This window comes from Salvelinus fontinalis, chromosome 22, assembly GCF_029448725.1.
Source record: "Salvelinus fontinalis isolate EN_2023a chromosome 22, ASM2944872v1, whole genome shotgun sequence".
Classification (NCBI taxonomy): domain Eukaryota; kingdom Metazoa; phylum Chordata; class Actinopteri; order Salmoniformes; family Salmonidae; genus Salvelinus; species Salvelinus fontinalis.
The window spans coordinates 21,348,157-21,363,195 of NC_074686.1; the positions used below are offsets into that span (position 1 = coordinate 21,348,157).

Here is a 15,039-nt window from a genome sequence, read left to right on the forward strand (position 1 = left end):
TTTCTCTCTCTCTCTCTCTCTCTCTCTCTCTCTCTCTCTCTCTCTCTCTCTCTCTCTCTCTCTCTCTCTCTCTCTCTCTCTCTCTCACACACACACACGCACGCGCACGCACACGCACACACAGTAATTTCATGCTTTCCTCTCTACAGATCAAGCCCTCTGCTTCTGCTAGTTCTCTCATTCTCTCCTGGCACACGGAAGGAGTCACTCACAATCTTAATACTCTGTTACTGTATGATAAGACGCAGTTATAAACATGTACTTCTATTGTGTGTAGAATTATACAAAGTATCTCAGTAATATCTTCATGTGTGTGTCTACTCTGTATAAAATGAAAAACGAAATGCATTATAACTATGCAGATTTGTAATAAAGTTCTCATTTTCATAATCGTAGAATGAAGCTTTGAGACAAATATATTGCCTCCAATTAAAATAACTAATGCTTTAAAGATTCTGTGTTTGTCCACAAAACAGAAGCAATGTTGAATGTTATGAATCATGTTACATTTCCAAGTCACATTATTTATCATCTTCTGCTAGTCTCTAGTTCTATAACTCCTTCAAATTAATTTAAACCAAATACATCCTTTATCCATCCCTGCTTGTCGTATCCTAGTCGCCTCCTACCTACTGGTAAACTCTGCTCCGTGTTTTGCGTTCGTCTGAACGCCTCAGCAAAATGGCTGTGTCTCGCGGAGCCTCGTGCTGGTTTGGTCGGTGTCTTGCTGATACTCTCGTTCTGTAACAGAAGCCTCCCCACATTTTCTGTCGGGTAATTTTATTCCCTAGATTCTTATTTATATTCTTCCAGTAACTTTCCAGTCGAATCGGAGACGGGAGTGGATGCCGGATTCGGTCCGGAGGTAGGGGGGATGATCTGGGACACGGGTACATTGTTATAAATAATTGTATTTATGTTTAATGCTATTCAGGGAGCTCGATTGTGAGTGACTCGCTGTGAGAGAGGCAGAGAGGGATATCATGGCCGCGCAGGTCGCTAGCGTCGCCACTCTCAACACTAGCCCGCCATCCGAACTTAAAAAGCCGGATCGGGACCCACTGGAGGAGTCGGTACCGGGAGAGAAACAACATGAAAATAAGGAACCTGGATCTGACAACGGATCTCCGGGCCAGAAGGATCTGCAGGACGGGGCCGATGCTGGAAATGTAGGAGGAGGGGAGCCTGACATGAAGAACGGGAACTCGTCCAGGGTGAATAATAACAACCAAAATGATACGGGGGGACCGGAGGGGAATAACCACCCCGGGATGGGCCATCACCACCAGGGCTCATTCCCTCCACCTCCTTACGAGTACAACCAGCACTACAGCCGGGGCCCTTTTCATCAACATGGCGGACAACAAAGCCCTGGCATGGCAGCTGCAGCGGGGCCGGCAGTGCAGTCAGGCAACATGATGGACCCATACCCGCCCAACTCACACGACCACGGCTTCTCCAACCAATTTAACAACTACAGCCCCTTCCCGAACCGGACTTCTTATCAGGGCCAAGGATACGCCATGAATTCCCCGCGTAATAACCAGCCCCCGGCGGCTGGGGGTCAGCCAGTCAAGCAACAGCCAGCAGGCGGAACTACAGCCATGGCTGCCTCGTACAATAATCAGAGGTATAACATGGGAAACACACAGCCCACGTCTACCCCGACATTAAATCAGCTCCTAACGTCTCCAAGCTCTACGAGGAGCTACCAGAACTATCCACAAGGAGACTATAGTAACCAGGAAGGGGCTAGCAAGGGAGCAGCAGATATGGCCAGCAGTCAATATGGTGGGGGTCATCCGGGTTGGCAACAAAGGAGCCACCAGCCGCCTATGAGCCCATCGAACACGGGACAACCTCTGAACAGAAACCAGGTAAACTTTCTCTCAGTACTGGTGCACATTGAGCAAGTTACAGACCGCTCTGTGTTGTGGTGGACCAGCCATTGCCAAAGTAGATAACAGTATCTAGCTCTCTAAAATGGCTGCCTCTGTGTTTTCTCCCTACGCCACCTAATATAAGAGCATTTAAACAGAGAAACAAGCTATGTCTGTGCTAAAATACCAAACTCACTGAGCTAGTAAAGATTTTGCTTGGTTCGGGGCAAAGGGGACACGAGTGTGAGGAGAAATGGGGCTAAAGGTGTTTTTCTTCTTTGCTTATCAGAACTTGTACTTCTTCAACTTCGTCTGTATAAAGCACAATTAAGGTTATTTCCCCCAGCTAGCCATGTCGCTAACGAATCCCTGCTAAAATGTATTTTTGTGCTATATCCACTCCATGTACACCCTAAGTTTGTTGTAAGCTTTAACACCAATTATAAATAGAAAGATGTAAATGGAGCAGATGACGTGCGATTATATTGGAACGATTTGTTATAAGCAAGTAGAGCGGATTTTATATGTATAAAAAGTACACTTCTGTCATTGAAAGTGACTGTCATTGAAAGTGACTGTGGTCGATGTTTGTAAATGTAGCAAATGACTATCCTTCAGCTGCAATATTTTCCCGCGAGTTGTTAGGTTGTAACGTTTATCTTCCGATTGTTACATTGTAGCTAACGATAGACGTTATATTTTGCCCATGCATCCCTGAGTTGTCTATGTATCGCCAGTAAACACGCCAGTGATTTGAGTGAAATCGGTTTTGTTTGCTTGGAGATTTGAATTATGGAGGTAAAATCCTTCTGTCAAAGCCAGGAGACAGTTGGTCTTAGGTCGACATGCTGGCTGAGATCTGATTGGCTCCCCATCCACTGCTCCTGGTCATTTATAATTGCATTATAGCGCTGCAGAAATCAGCCACATCAGCCCTGGCAATGTCAACATGACATTACTAATGTTATTCACGTACTTTAGCCTGTTTAACGGATTATGTTGCATGACATTTATCCTGAATGAAATGCAAACAAAATATTGATTTGTATTGTGGTCAGCATGCAGCAGCCTACATGTTATTTTTTGTGTGCATGCATGCGAAATTACACAACACTGCAAAATATGCTTTCTGGATGGTTTCATTGAACACATGATGCTGTGTAAGTTCCTCTAGTAATTTGCATGATAACTGTATTGCCTGACACTCAAATAATACATTAGTTGTGTTTGTTTAGCGTAAATCTAGGTAAAATCTGAGCCGTAGACTACATGCAAAAATACTGTGTTTCTACTTCTACATGCATGTACAGCTCCACAGACAGATTGGAGATGTGGCAGAGCTCTGGTGCTGACTCTGGAACAGCAGAGGGAGTAGGTGTGACTGTTTCCCCAATGCTAGAATAGTGCTCCTAGCTGATCTAGGATCAGCACTAAGAGGAGAGACTGGAGTTCTGTTGGAGAATCTGACTGGTGTTGTGTGATTCTACATAGTTTCAGGTTGTGTAGTGCCATGTAATAGAATCTGACTGGTGTTGTGTGGTTCTACATAGTTTCAGGTTGTGTAGTACCCTGTAATAGAATCTGACTGGTGTTGTGTGGTTCTACATAGTTTCAGGTTGTGTAGTGCCCTGTAATAGAATCTGACTGGTGTTGTGTGGTTCTACATAGTTTCAGGTTGTGTAGTGCCCTGTAATAGAATCTGACTGGTGTTGTGTGGTTCTACATAGTTTCAGGTTGTGTAGTACCCTGTAATAGAATCTGACTGGTGTTGTGTGGTTCTACATAGTTTCAGGTTGTGTAGTACCCTGTAATAGAATCTGACTGGTGTTGTGTGGTTCTACATAGTTTCAGGTTGTGTAGTGCCCTGTAATAGAATCTGACTGGTGTTGTGTGGTTCTACATAGTTTCAGGTTGTGTAGTGCCCTGTAATAGAATCTGACTGGTGTTGTGTGGTTCTACATAGTTTCAGGTTGTGTAGTACCCTGTAATAGAATCTGACTGGTGTTGTGTGGTTCTACATAGTTTCAGGTTGTGTAGTACCCTGTAATAGAATCTGACTTGTGTTGTGTGGTTCTACATAGTTTCAGGTTGTGTAGTGCCCTGTAATAGAATCTGACTGGTGTTGTGTGATTCTACATAGTTTCAGGTTGTGTAGTGCCCTGTAATAGAATCTGACTGGTGTTGAGTGGTTCTACATAGTTTCAGGTTGTGTAGTGCCCTGTAATAGAATCTGACTGGTGTTGTGTGGTTCTACATAGTTTCAGGTTGTGTAGTGCCCTGTAATAGAATCTGACTGGTGTTGTGTGGTTCTACATAGTTTCAGGTTGTGTAGTGCCCTGTAATAGAATCTGACTGGTGTTGTGTGGTTCTACATAGTTTCAAGTTGTTTAGTGCCCTGTAATAGAATCTGACTGGTGTTGTGTGGTTCTACATAGTTTCAGGTTGTGTAGTACCCTGTAATAGAATCTGACTGGTGTTGTGTGATTCTACATAGTTTCAGGTTGTGTAGTGCCTTGTAATAGAATCTGACTGGTGTTGTGTGATTCTACATAGTTTCAGGTTGTGTAGTGCCCTGTAATAGAATCTGACTGGTGTTGTGTGGTTCTACATAGTTTCAGGTTGTGTAGTGCCCTGTAATAGAATCTGACTGGTGTTGTGTGATTCTACATAGTTTCAGGTTGTGTAGTACCCTGTAATAGAATCTGACTGGTGTTGTGTGGTTCTACATAGTTTCAGGTTGTGTAGTACCCTGTAATAGAATCTGTGTGGTTCTACATAGTTTCAGGTTGTGTAGTGCCCTGTAATAGAATCTGACTGGTGTTGTGTGATTCTACATAGTTTCAGGTTGTGTAGTGCCCTGTAATAGAATCTGACTGGTGTTGTGTGGTTCTACATAGTTTCAGGTTGTGTAGTGCCCTGTAATAGAATCTGACTGGTGTTGTGTGGTTCTACATAGTTTCAGGTTGTGTAGTGCCCTGTAATAGAATCTGACTGGTGTTGTGTGGTTCTACATAGTTTCAGGTTGTGTAGTGCCCTGTAATAGAATCTGACTGGTGTTGTGTGATTCTACATAGTTTCAGGTTGTGTAGTGCCCTGTAATAGAATCTGACTGGTGTTGTGTGTGGTTCTACATAGTTTCAGGTTGTGTAGTGCCCTGTAATAGAATCTGACTGGTGTTGTGTGGTTCTACATAGTTTCAGGTTGTGTAGTGCCCTGTAATAGAATCTGACTGGTGTTGTGTGGTTCTACATAGTTTCAGGTTGTGTAGTGCCCTGTAATAGAATCTGACTGGTGTTGTGTGATTCTACATAGTTTCAGGTTGTGTAGTGCCCTGTAATAGAATCTGACTGGTGTTGTGTGGTTCTACATAGTTTCAGGTTGTGTAGTGCCCTGTAATAGAATCTGACTGGTGTTGTGTGGTTCTACATAGTTTCAGGTTGTGTAGTGCCCTGTAATAGAATCTGACTGGTGTTGTGTGGTTCTACATAGTTTCAGGTTGTGTAGTGCCCCGTAATAGAATCTGACTGGTGTTGTGTGACTCTACATAGTTTCAGGTTGTGTAGTGCCCTGTAATAGAATCTGACTGGTGTTGTGTGATTCTACATAGTTTCAGGTTGTGTAGTGCCCTGTAATAGAATCTGACTGGTGTTGTGTGATTCTACATAGTTTCAGGTTGTGTAGTGCCCTGTAATAGAATCTGACTGGTGTTGTGTGGTTCTACATAGTTTCAGGTTGTGTAGTGCCCTGTAATAGAATCTGACTGGTGTTGTGTGATTCTACATAGTTTCAGGTTGTGTAGTGTCCTGTAATAGAATCTGACTGGTGTTGTGTGGTTCTACATAGTTTCAGGTTGTGTAGTGTCCTGTAATAGAATCTGACTGGTGTTGTGTGGTTCTACATAGTTTCAGGTTGTGTAGTGTCCTGTAATAGAATCTGACTGGTGTTGTGTGAGAGGATCTGAATGGCTGTAGAAGTTGTAGTGTTTACAAGCAGCCAAGGTGTCAGCCAAGTTACTATGATTACTTTCACGTGATGCTACACTGTGTGTAATCGTGTCAACAGACTTCCGGTTTTAGAACGTTATTAACCACATGTAGGCTAGGTGTAGAGTTAACCTCCTGAATATTGAATAGCCAGGCCTATTTGTCATTTCTATCCATTGAAGTTTAGATGGAATGTGTTGATTTCCGTTTCTTGGCAATTATGTCATTTGCACGTGTTGTTCACATGATATTCAAGGTTAGGGTTAAACATTTTTTTTAAAGCATTTTAAACAAGTTGTTATTGGTTAGCTCAGTTGTTCCCAACCTTTTTCGCTTACTGTATCACCAATAGAATTTTGCTCTGCCCGGTGTACCCCTGAAGTACCCCCTCGTGCATTTTAACAGTAGGCCTATGGTCTCACGAGTCTTCTCAAGTACCCCCTGTGGATAGGCTAGGTACCCCCTGGGGTCCTAGTACCGCTGGTTGGGAACCACTGAATTAGTTGACTATGACTGCTACATTTTTCAGCAGTTGGTGGACTGTTCTTTCCTCTGTTTTATTATTCTCCCCAAGAGACCTGTATGATGCCACTGGGAATACCTGTCTTAAAGACACTTTCATTCCTTCTCTCAATCAAGTTCTCTCAGGTGTTTGCAGACTCCTGTTCATTCTCCTGAAGGCAAGCTGTGTAGTGGACAATTTAAAACCCAGGACTGCAATTTGTGATGCATTCAGCCACAGCTCTGCATGTGGAGCTGCTGGAGAGTCGAAGAAACAAACTATTATGCCGTTTCCAGTGGCAATCCCCTCTGAGAGCCTTGTGTTAAATCCTGTTATGTTGTTAAAATCCATTGTGTGATCGACATATGTTATTCTTGAATTGGGCTGTTCACATACTCGTGCTCGTACAGTTGTTACGTCGGAATATAAATGCCATTGCCTCTCCTCAGCCTTCTCATTAATTAGCTGTGCCTGCCTAGGCTACAATGTCACTGTTACTGACAATGCGTTTCTGTTTTTGGAGTTGATGTGGTTGTACAGATCTATGGACAGAGGTCATCACTGTCTACTTCCCTAAACGATGCCCAGGTTGTTAGGGGGCTGGTGCTGAGACTCTGGGTCTTAGAGTGAGTGGAAAAGAGTTTTGCTTGCTCTTTTGGGTTGTAGTCCCGATTACGGCAGGGCACTTTGTGACAAATGTTGCTTTTAAAAGGGCAAATTGATTGATTGCTGAAGAAACAAATTTGCTTGATGAAGGTCGGTTGGAGGAGCTCATTTTCTTTGAGGCATATATGAAGATGAGAGCTGTCTAGCCTAATGCCTGTCTAGTTGACCGCAGACAGACAGACCCTTTTCTGTGAGAGAACAACACACACCAGGCTAAAATCACATCTGGTTGGTGTCCAATAAAGTTTGTGGCCATTTTATTTTTGTGACAACACAAATATAGTTTCAGGTTGTGTAGTGCCCTGTAATAGAATCTGACTGGTGTTGTGTGATTCTACATAGTTTCAGGTTGTGTAGTGCCCTGTAATAGAATCTGACTGGTGTTGTGTGGTTCTACATAGTTTCAGGTTGTGTAGTACCCTGTAATAGAATCTGACTGGTGTTGTGTGATTCTACATAGTTTCAGGTTGTGTAGTGCCCTGTAATAGAATCTGACTGGTGTTGTGTGATTCTACATAGTTTCAGGTTGTGTAGTGCCCTGTAATAGAATCTGACTGGTGTTGTGTGGTTCTACATAGTTTCAGGTTGTGTAGTACCCTGTAATAGAATCTGACTGGTGTTGTGTGATTCTACATAGTTTCAGGTTGTGTAGTGCCCTGTAATAGAATCTGACTGGTGTTGTGTGGTTCTACATAGTTTCAGGTTGTGTAGTACCCTGTAATAGAATCTGACTGGTGTTGTGTGATTCTACATAGTTTCAGGTTGTGTAGTGCCCTGTAATAGAATCTGACTCGTGTTGTGTGATTCTACATAGTTTCAGGTTGTGTAGTGCCCTGTAATAGAATCTGACTGGTGTTGTGTGGTTCTACATAGTTTCAGGTTGTGTAGTGCCCTGTAATAGAATCTGACTGGTGTTGTGTGATTCTACATAGTTTCAGGTTGTGTAGTGCCCTGTAATAGAATCTGACTGGTGTTGTGTGATTCTACATAGTTTCAGGTTGTGTAGTGCCCTGTAATAGAATCTGACTGGTGTTGTGTGATTCTACATAGTTTCAGGTTGTGTAGTGCCCTGTAATAGAATCTGACTGGTGTTGTGTGGTTCTACATAGTTTCAGGTTGTGTAGTGCCCTGTAATAGAATCTGACTGGTGTTGTGTGGTTCTACATAGTTTCAGGTTGTGTAGTGCCCTGTAATAGAATCTGACTGGTGTTGTGTGATTCTACATAGTTTCAGGTTGTGTAGTGCCCTGTAATAGAATCTGACTGGTGTTGTGTGGTTCTACATAGTTTCAGGTTGTGTAGTGCCCTGTAATAGAATCTGACTGGTGTTGTGTGATTCTACATAGTTTCAGGTTGTGTAGTGCCCTGTAATAGAATCTGACTGGTGTTGTGTGATTCTACATAGTTTCAGGTTGTGTAGTGCCCTGTAATAGAATCTGACTGGTGTTGTGTGATTCTACATAGTTTCAGGTTGTGTAGTGCCCTGTAATAGAATCTGACTGGTGTTGTGTGGTTCTACATAGTTTCAGGTTGTGTAGTGCCCTGTAATAGAATCTGACTGGTGTTGTGTGATTCTACATAGTTTCAGGTTGTGTAGTGCCCTGTAATAGAATCTGACTGGTGTTGTGTGATTCTACATAGTTTCAGGTTGTGTAGTGCCCTGTAATATAATCTGACTGGTGTTGTGTGGTTCTACATAGTTTCAGGTTGTGTAGTGCCCTGTAATAGAATCTGACTGGTGTCGTGTGATTCTACATAGTTTCAGGTTGTGTAGTGCCCTGTAATAGAATCTGACTGGTGTTGTGTGATTCTACATAGTTTCAGGTTGTGTAGTGCCCTGTAATAGAATCTGACTGGTGTTGTGTGATTCTACATAGTTTCAGGTTGTGTAGTGCCCTGTAATAGAATCTGACTGGTGTTGTGTGGTTCTACATAGTTTCAGGTTGTGTAGTGCCCTGTAATAGAATCTGACTGGTGTTGTGTGATTCTACATAGTTTCAGGTTGTGTAGTGCCCTGTAATAGAATCTGACTGGTGTTGTGTGATTCTACATAGTTTCAGGTTGTGTAGTGCCCTGTAATAGAATCTGACTGGTGTTGTGTGATTCTACATAGTTTCAGGTTGTGTAGTGCCCTGTAATAGAATCTGACTGGTGTTGTGTGGTTCTACATAGTTTCAGGTTGTGTAGTGCCCTGTAATAGAATCTGACTGGTGTTGTGTGGTTCTACATAGTTTCAGGTTGTGTAGTGCCCTGTAATAGAATCTGACTGGTGTTGTGTGGTTCTACATAGTTTCAGGTTGTGTAGTGCCCTGTAATAGAATCTGACTGGTGTTGTGTGATTCTACATAGTTTCAGGTTGTGTAGTGCCCTGTAATAGAATCTGACTGGTGTTGTGTGATTCTACATAGTTTCAGGTTGTGTAGTGCCCTGTAATAGAATCTGACTGGTGTTGTGTGATTCTACATAGTTTCAGGTTGTGTAGTGCCCTGTAATAGAATCTGACTGGTGTTGTGTGGTTCTACATAGTTTCAGGTTGTGTAGTGCCCTGTAATAGAATCTGACTGGTGTTGTGTGATTCTACATAGTTTCAGGTTGTGTAGTGTCCTGTAATAGAATCTGACTGGTGTTGTGTGGTTCTACATAGTTTCAGGTTGTGTAGTGTCCTGTAATAGAATCTGACTGGTGTTGTGTGGTTCTACATAGTTTCAGGTTGTGTAGTGTCCTGTAATAGAATCTGACTGGTGTTGTGTGAGAGGATCTGAATGGCTGTAGAAGTTGTAGTGTTTACAGCAGCCAAGGTGTCAGCCAAGTTACTATGATTACTTTCACGTGATGCTACACTGTGTGTAATCGTGTCAACAGACTTCCGGTTTTAGAACGTTATTAACCACATGTAGGCTAGGTGTAGAGTTAACCTCCTGAATATTGAATAGCCAGGCCTATTTGTCATTTCTATCCATTGAAGTTTAGATGGAATGTGTTGATTTCCGTTTCTTGGCAATTATGTCATTTGCACGTGTTGTTCACATGATATTCAAGGTTAGGGTTAAACATTTTTTTTAAAGCATTTTAAACAAGTTGTTATTGGTTAGCTCAGTTGTTCCCAACCTTTTTCGCTTACTGTATCACCAATAGAATTTTGCTCTTTCCGGTGTACCCCTGAAGTACCCCCTCGTGCATTTTAACAGTAGGCCTATGGTCTCACGAGTCTTCTCAAGTACCCCCTGTGGATAGGCTAGGTACCCCCTGGGGTCCTAGTACCGCTGGTTGGGAACCACTGAATTAGTTGACTATGACTGCTACATTTTTCAGCAGTTGGTGGACTGTTCTTTCCTCTGTTTTATTATTCTCCCCAAGAGACTTGTATGATGCCACTGGGAATACCTGTCTTAAAGACACTTTCATTCCTTCTCTCAATCAAGTTCTCTCAGGTGTTTGCAGACTCCTGTTCATTCTCCTGAAGGCAAGCTGTGTAGTGGACAATTTAAAACCCAGGACTGCAATTTGTGATGCATTCAGCCACAGCTCTGCATGTGGAGCTGCTGGAGAGTCGAAGAAACAAACTATTATGCCGTTTCCAGTGGCAATCCCCTCTGAGAGCCTTGTGTTAAATCCTGTTATGTTGTTAAAATCCATTGTGTGATCGACATATGTTATTCTTGAATTGGGCTGTTCACATACTCGTGCTCGTACAGTTGTTACGTCGGAATATAAATGCCATTGCCTCTCCTCAGCCTTCTCATTAATTAGCTGTGCCTGCCTAGGCTACAATGTCACTGTTACTGACAATGCGTTTCTGTTTTTGGAGTTGATGTGGTTGTACAGATCTATGGACAGAGGTCATCACTGTCTACTTCCCTAAACGATGCCCAGGTTGTTAGGGGGCTGGTGCTGAGACTCTGGGTCTTAGAGTGAATGGAAAAGAGTTTTGCTTGCTCTTTTGGGTTGTAGTCCCGATTACGGCAGGGCACTTTATGACAAATGTTGCTTTTAAAAGGGTAAATTGATTGATTGCTGAAGAAACCCATTTGCTTGATGAAGGTCGGTTGGAGGAGCTCATTTTCTTTGAGGCATATATGAAGATGAGAGCTGTCGAGCCTAATGCCTGTCTAGTTGACCGCAGACAGACAGACCCTTTTCTGTGAGAGAACAACACACACCAGGCTAAAATCACATCTGGTTGGTGTCCAATAAAGTTTGTGGCCATTTTATTTTTGTGACAACACAAACCCTGGATAATTTGAAGCGACCAACATGGACATATGGTAGTTGTGCCACACATTCAGCTAGACCAAGGTTGCGTTCGTGTGTCTGTCTGTGGTACTGAAGTTTGACCGAGGGAACCTTGATGTGGTGGACCAAAGTCTAGTTTGAGTTTGACCGGACTAAAACTAGTCTGCCCATACTGACGGGTGATGGCTTTACCAGTTTGTGGAATAGGTAAATATTGATAGGAACATGATTACTGATTTTTAGGGTGAAATGTTGTCAATCTCTGCAACCGAGATGTACTGTTTGGAGGTACTTGAGAGGACCAGGGTCGAGAAACACTGCTATAGCCAGTGAGGTGGTGGGAACTGTGAGGTGTGCTCTACTATATTGTGGCTGTGCACTCAATGATTCTATCCTGTCTGCCTGCAGTGCTGACTAATGATTATCCACACGCCAAACGGCCAGGACAGAGCGCTGCCTCGTTTGTGTGTGCCCTGTGTGACGGGCTGATCCTGTGTGTGTGAGGGGGAGAAAGTGTGTGGCTGATCCTGTGTGTGTGAGGAGAGAAAGTGTGTGGCTGATCCTGTGCGTGTGAGGGGGAGAACGTGTGTGGCTGATCCTGTGTGTGTGAGGGGGAGAAAGTGTGTGGCTGATCCTGTGTGTGAGAGGGGGAGAAAGTGTGTGGCTGATCCTGTGTGTGTGAGGGGGAGAAAGTGTGTGGCTGATCCTGTGTGTGTGTGAGGGGGAGAAAGTGTGTGGCTGATCCTGTGTGTGAGAGGGTGGCTGATCCTGTGTGTGAGAGGGGGAGAAAGTGTGTGGCTGATCCTGTGTGTGAGAGGGGGAGAAAGTGTGTGGCTGATCCTGTGTGTGAGGGGGAGAAAGTGTGTGGCTGATCCTGTGTGTGTGAGGGGGAGAAAGTGTGTGGCTGATCCTGTGTGTGAGAGGGGGAGAAAGTGTGTGGCTGATGCTGTGTGTGTGAGGGGGAAAAAGTGTGTGGCTGATCCTGTGTGTGTGAGGGGGAGAAAGTGTGTGGCTGATCCTGTGTGTGAGAGGGTGGCTGATCCTGTGTGTGAGAGGGGGAGAAAGTGTGTGGCTGATCCCCGTGGGAATGTTTTTGTGAATGATCTTTGGCTGCCTGTGACAGCTGTGTGTGTGTGTGTGTGTGCGTGTGTGCGTGCGCGCGCGCTTGGCTGTGTGTTCCAGCGTGGCGGATGCCTCAGGAGGATCTTCTCTCTGTGACCGGCTCAGTGCTCCACGTGCCACCAGTCATCCGTCTCTTCTCTTCAGTCAGACAGACAGCCTAGTGGTTTTCCGCCTTCCGCCAACAGTCTAGGAGGTGGTGCATACGGGCTACAGTTCCTCTCTCGTATTTTGTCCCCCTCTTACCCTACAGTCAGTATTCTCTCATTCCACACGTTGTGTCCACCACTTTTTCCTGCCCTAATCAGGCCACTCTTACCCTTTACCCATTCTCTCCTTCTTTTACTTTTACCAGCCGGGCAGTGGTGTGGGATTGGGGCCATGCTAGTGGTCTACCACTAGGTGAAGCCTACAAGATAGACTGGAGATCCATGTGCAGCTTAAAAACAAAGGCTAGCATTTATTTAGGACTACACACATTTAAAAAAACAAAACTGCAAACCTATTCAATTCTGTCATTCTTCTCGTCTCCCCATGTTTGGGCAAAATGTCAAACTTAGGCTGTTGCTTGACTCCACGGTTGGAGTGTAAGGGTAATTCATTTATTTACACATTTAGGTGGTTTATCTTTAAAAAGCACTAGATTAGCACAGTTATATGCTAGCGTGGCTGCAGACTTAATTTACGTGATGTATAATGTGTGTTTTATAGAGGAGCAGGTTAACCTTTAAATGTGTGTTTTATAGAGAAGCAGGTTAACCTGTAAATGTGTGTTTTATAGAGAAGCAGGTTAACCTGTAAATGTTTTTTTATAGAGAAGCAGGTTAACCTGTAAATGTTTGACTGCTGAGTGGGGAAGGGCGGTTCAGCTGTTGATTGTGGGGGGTGGGGACATTTTGTTACTGTACCTCACAGCTTTTCATACACAGCTCTGCTCAGGCTCGCTCTCTGTGCTAAAATGCCATTGGCTTCATGAGGGATGGGAAAGCGGTCGTTGCAGAGTCTCCTTGCAATGCATTTTGGGGAATACCATCGTTGATGAGGTTTGAGCAAACCCAAATGTGTATTTCTCAAGTTAAAGTGAAATATGTACAGTTACTGACTCTCATTTGGTTCTACTGCTCTGAAACCTGTTTAGTATTGTTTCTCCTTGGGCCTCAGGCTCCACCACCATGTAGACCAGGTGTAGGTGTGGCATGCTGCAGCGTTGATGTCTCCCGCCATGCATCAACCTCTCCACGACCCCAGAATTTGCATGTCTCAGGCCTAACTGTTGCTTAGCGAAATGTGTGTGTGTGTTGCTGTTGTTGCTTCGTTCCATTGGAGTGCTGGATGTGCAAATTCACCAGTCCAACGGTTCTACTCCCCCTCTGAGGCGTGCTTACCTATAACGGCGACCAACTACCACTACTTGAGTCAGTTGAGACTAGGGTGAATGGCGTCAGTCAGTCAGGTGTTGTCTGACTGTGTGTTAGTGGGTTAGGCGCGTGACCCAGACAGATCCTTAAGCACCCTCTGTTCCTGCCTGCCTGGCTTGGCCCCGCTGGCTTGGTTCAGCTGGGTATTTCTGGCATGTAAATGGTAGTGTATTGACTGAGTGACAAACGTATTATCGTACGGGGTCATCCAGACCACTGAGGTCATCGTGGCTTGTGGTTAGTCTTGTATAAACACCCGAGGACATCATGTGACCTGTTGCTGGGGCGTCATGGGATTGTCTTATCTCTTTGGCTGATGCATAAAACAGGCCCATTCTACTGGCTAAAATGGAAGCTAGCCTAATGGGCCACATAGCCTATTTATCCATGACAGTACCTTTAAACCAACATAATTCTGTATTAGCTGCAAATGTCTTAAGTTCTGGGTTGGTGAAAACAGCGTGGCTAATGAAATTTGAGCAAGACAGGATATTGATGATTGGCCAATCAAAAATCTGAGTTATTCTAGGGTTGTACTCCATTGAGTCCAACCACCAGCAGCCCTGGCCTCTCTTCAGGATATGAGGGACCTGGCTAGAAGATGGGTCTGGTCTGAGGGTCACAGGTTAACCTCACTAGGGTATGTGGGACGGTAGTGTCCCAACTCATCAACAGCCAGTGAAACTGCAGGGCGCCAAATTCAAAACAACAGAAATACCATAATTAAAATTCCTCAAACATACATGTATTTTACACCATTTTAAAGCTACACTTGTTGTAAATCCAGCCACAGTGTCCGATTCCAAAAAGGCTTTACGACGAAAGCAAACCAAACGATTATGTTAGGTCAGAGCCAAGTCACAGAAAAACACAGCCATTTTTCCAGCCAAAGAGAGGAGTCACAAAAAGCAGAAATAGAGATAAAATGAATCACTAACCTTTGATGATCTTCATCAGATGACACTCATAGGACTTCATGTTACACAATACATGTATGGTTTGTTCGGTAAAGTTCATATTTATATCAAATAATCTCATTATACATTGGCGTGTTATGTTCAGTAGTTCCAAAACATCCGGTGATTTTGCAGAGAGCCACATCAATTTACAGAAATACTCATAATAAACATTGATAAAAGATACAACTGTTATGCATGGAATTTTAGATCCACTTCTCCTTAATGCAACCGCTGTGTCAGATTTCATGCTGTGGAGTCAACAGAAATCAGAAATAGTATT

At 43.8% G+C, this 15,039-nt stretch overlaps 1 protein-coding gene across 3 annotated transcripts in view; it reads left to right on the plus strand.

Annotated features, from left to right (window-relative positions):
* Positions 1-655: 655 nt before the first annotated feature.
* LOC129820022 (AT-rich interactive domain-containing protein 1A-like) overlaps positions 656-15,039 on the plus strand; it is a 112,196-nt gene continuing 97,812 nt past the window's right edge. For 2 of the 3 annotated variants that reach the window (XM_055876816.1, XM_055876818.1), the window contains exon 1: positions 656-1,877. In XM_055876816.1, coding sequence (XP_055732791.1) covers positions 984-1,877 — 894 coding nt within the window. In that variant the 5' untranslated portion in view covers positions 656-983. The remainder of the gene's footprint in view (positions 1,878-15,039) is intronic. The other variant, XM_055876817.1, reaches the window with a different exon arrangement.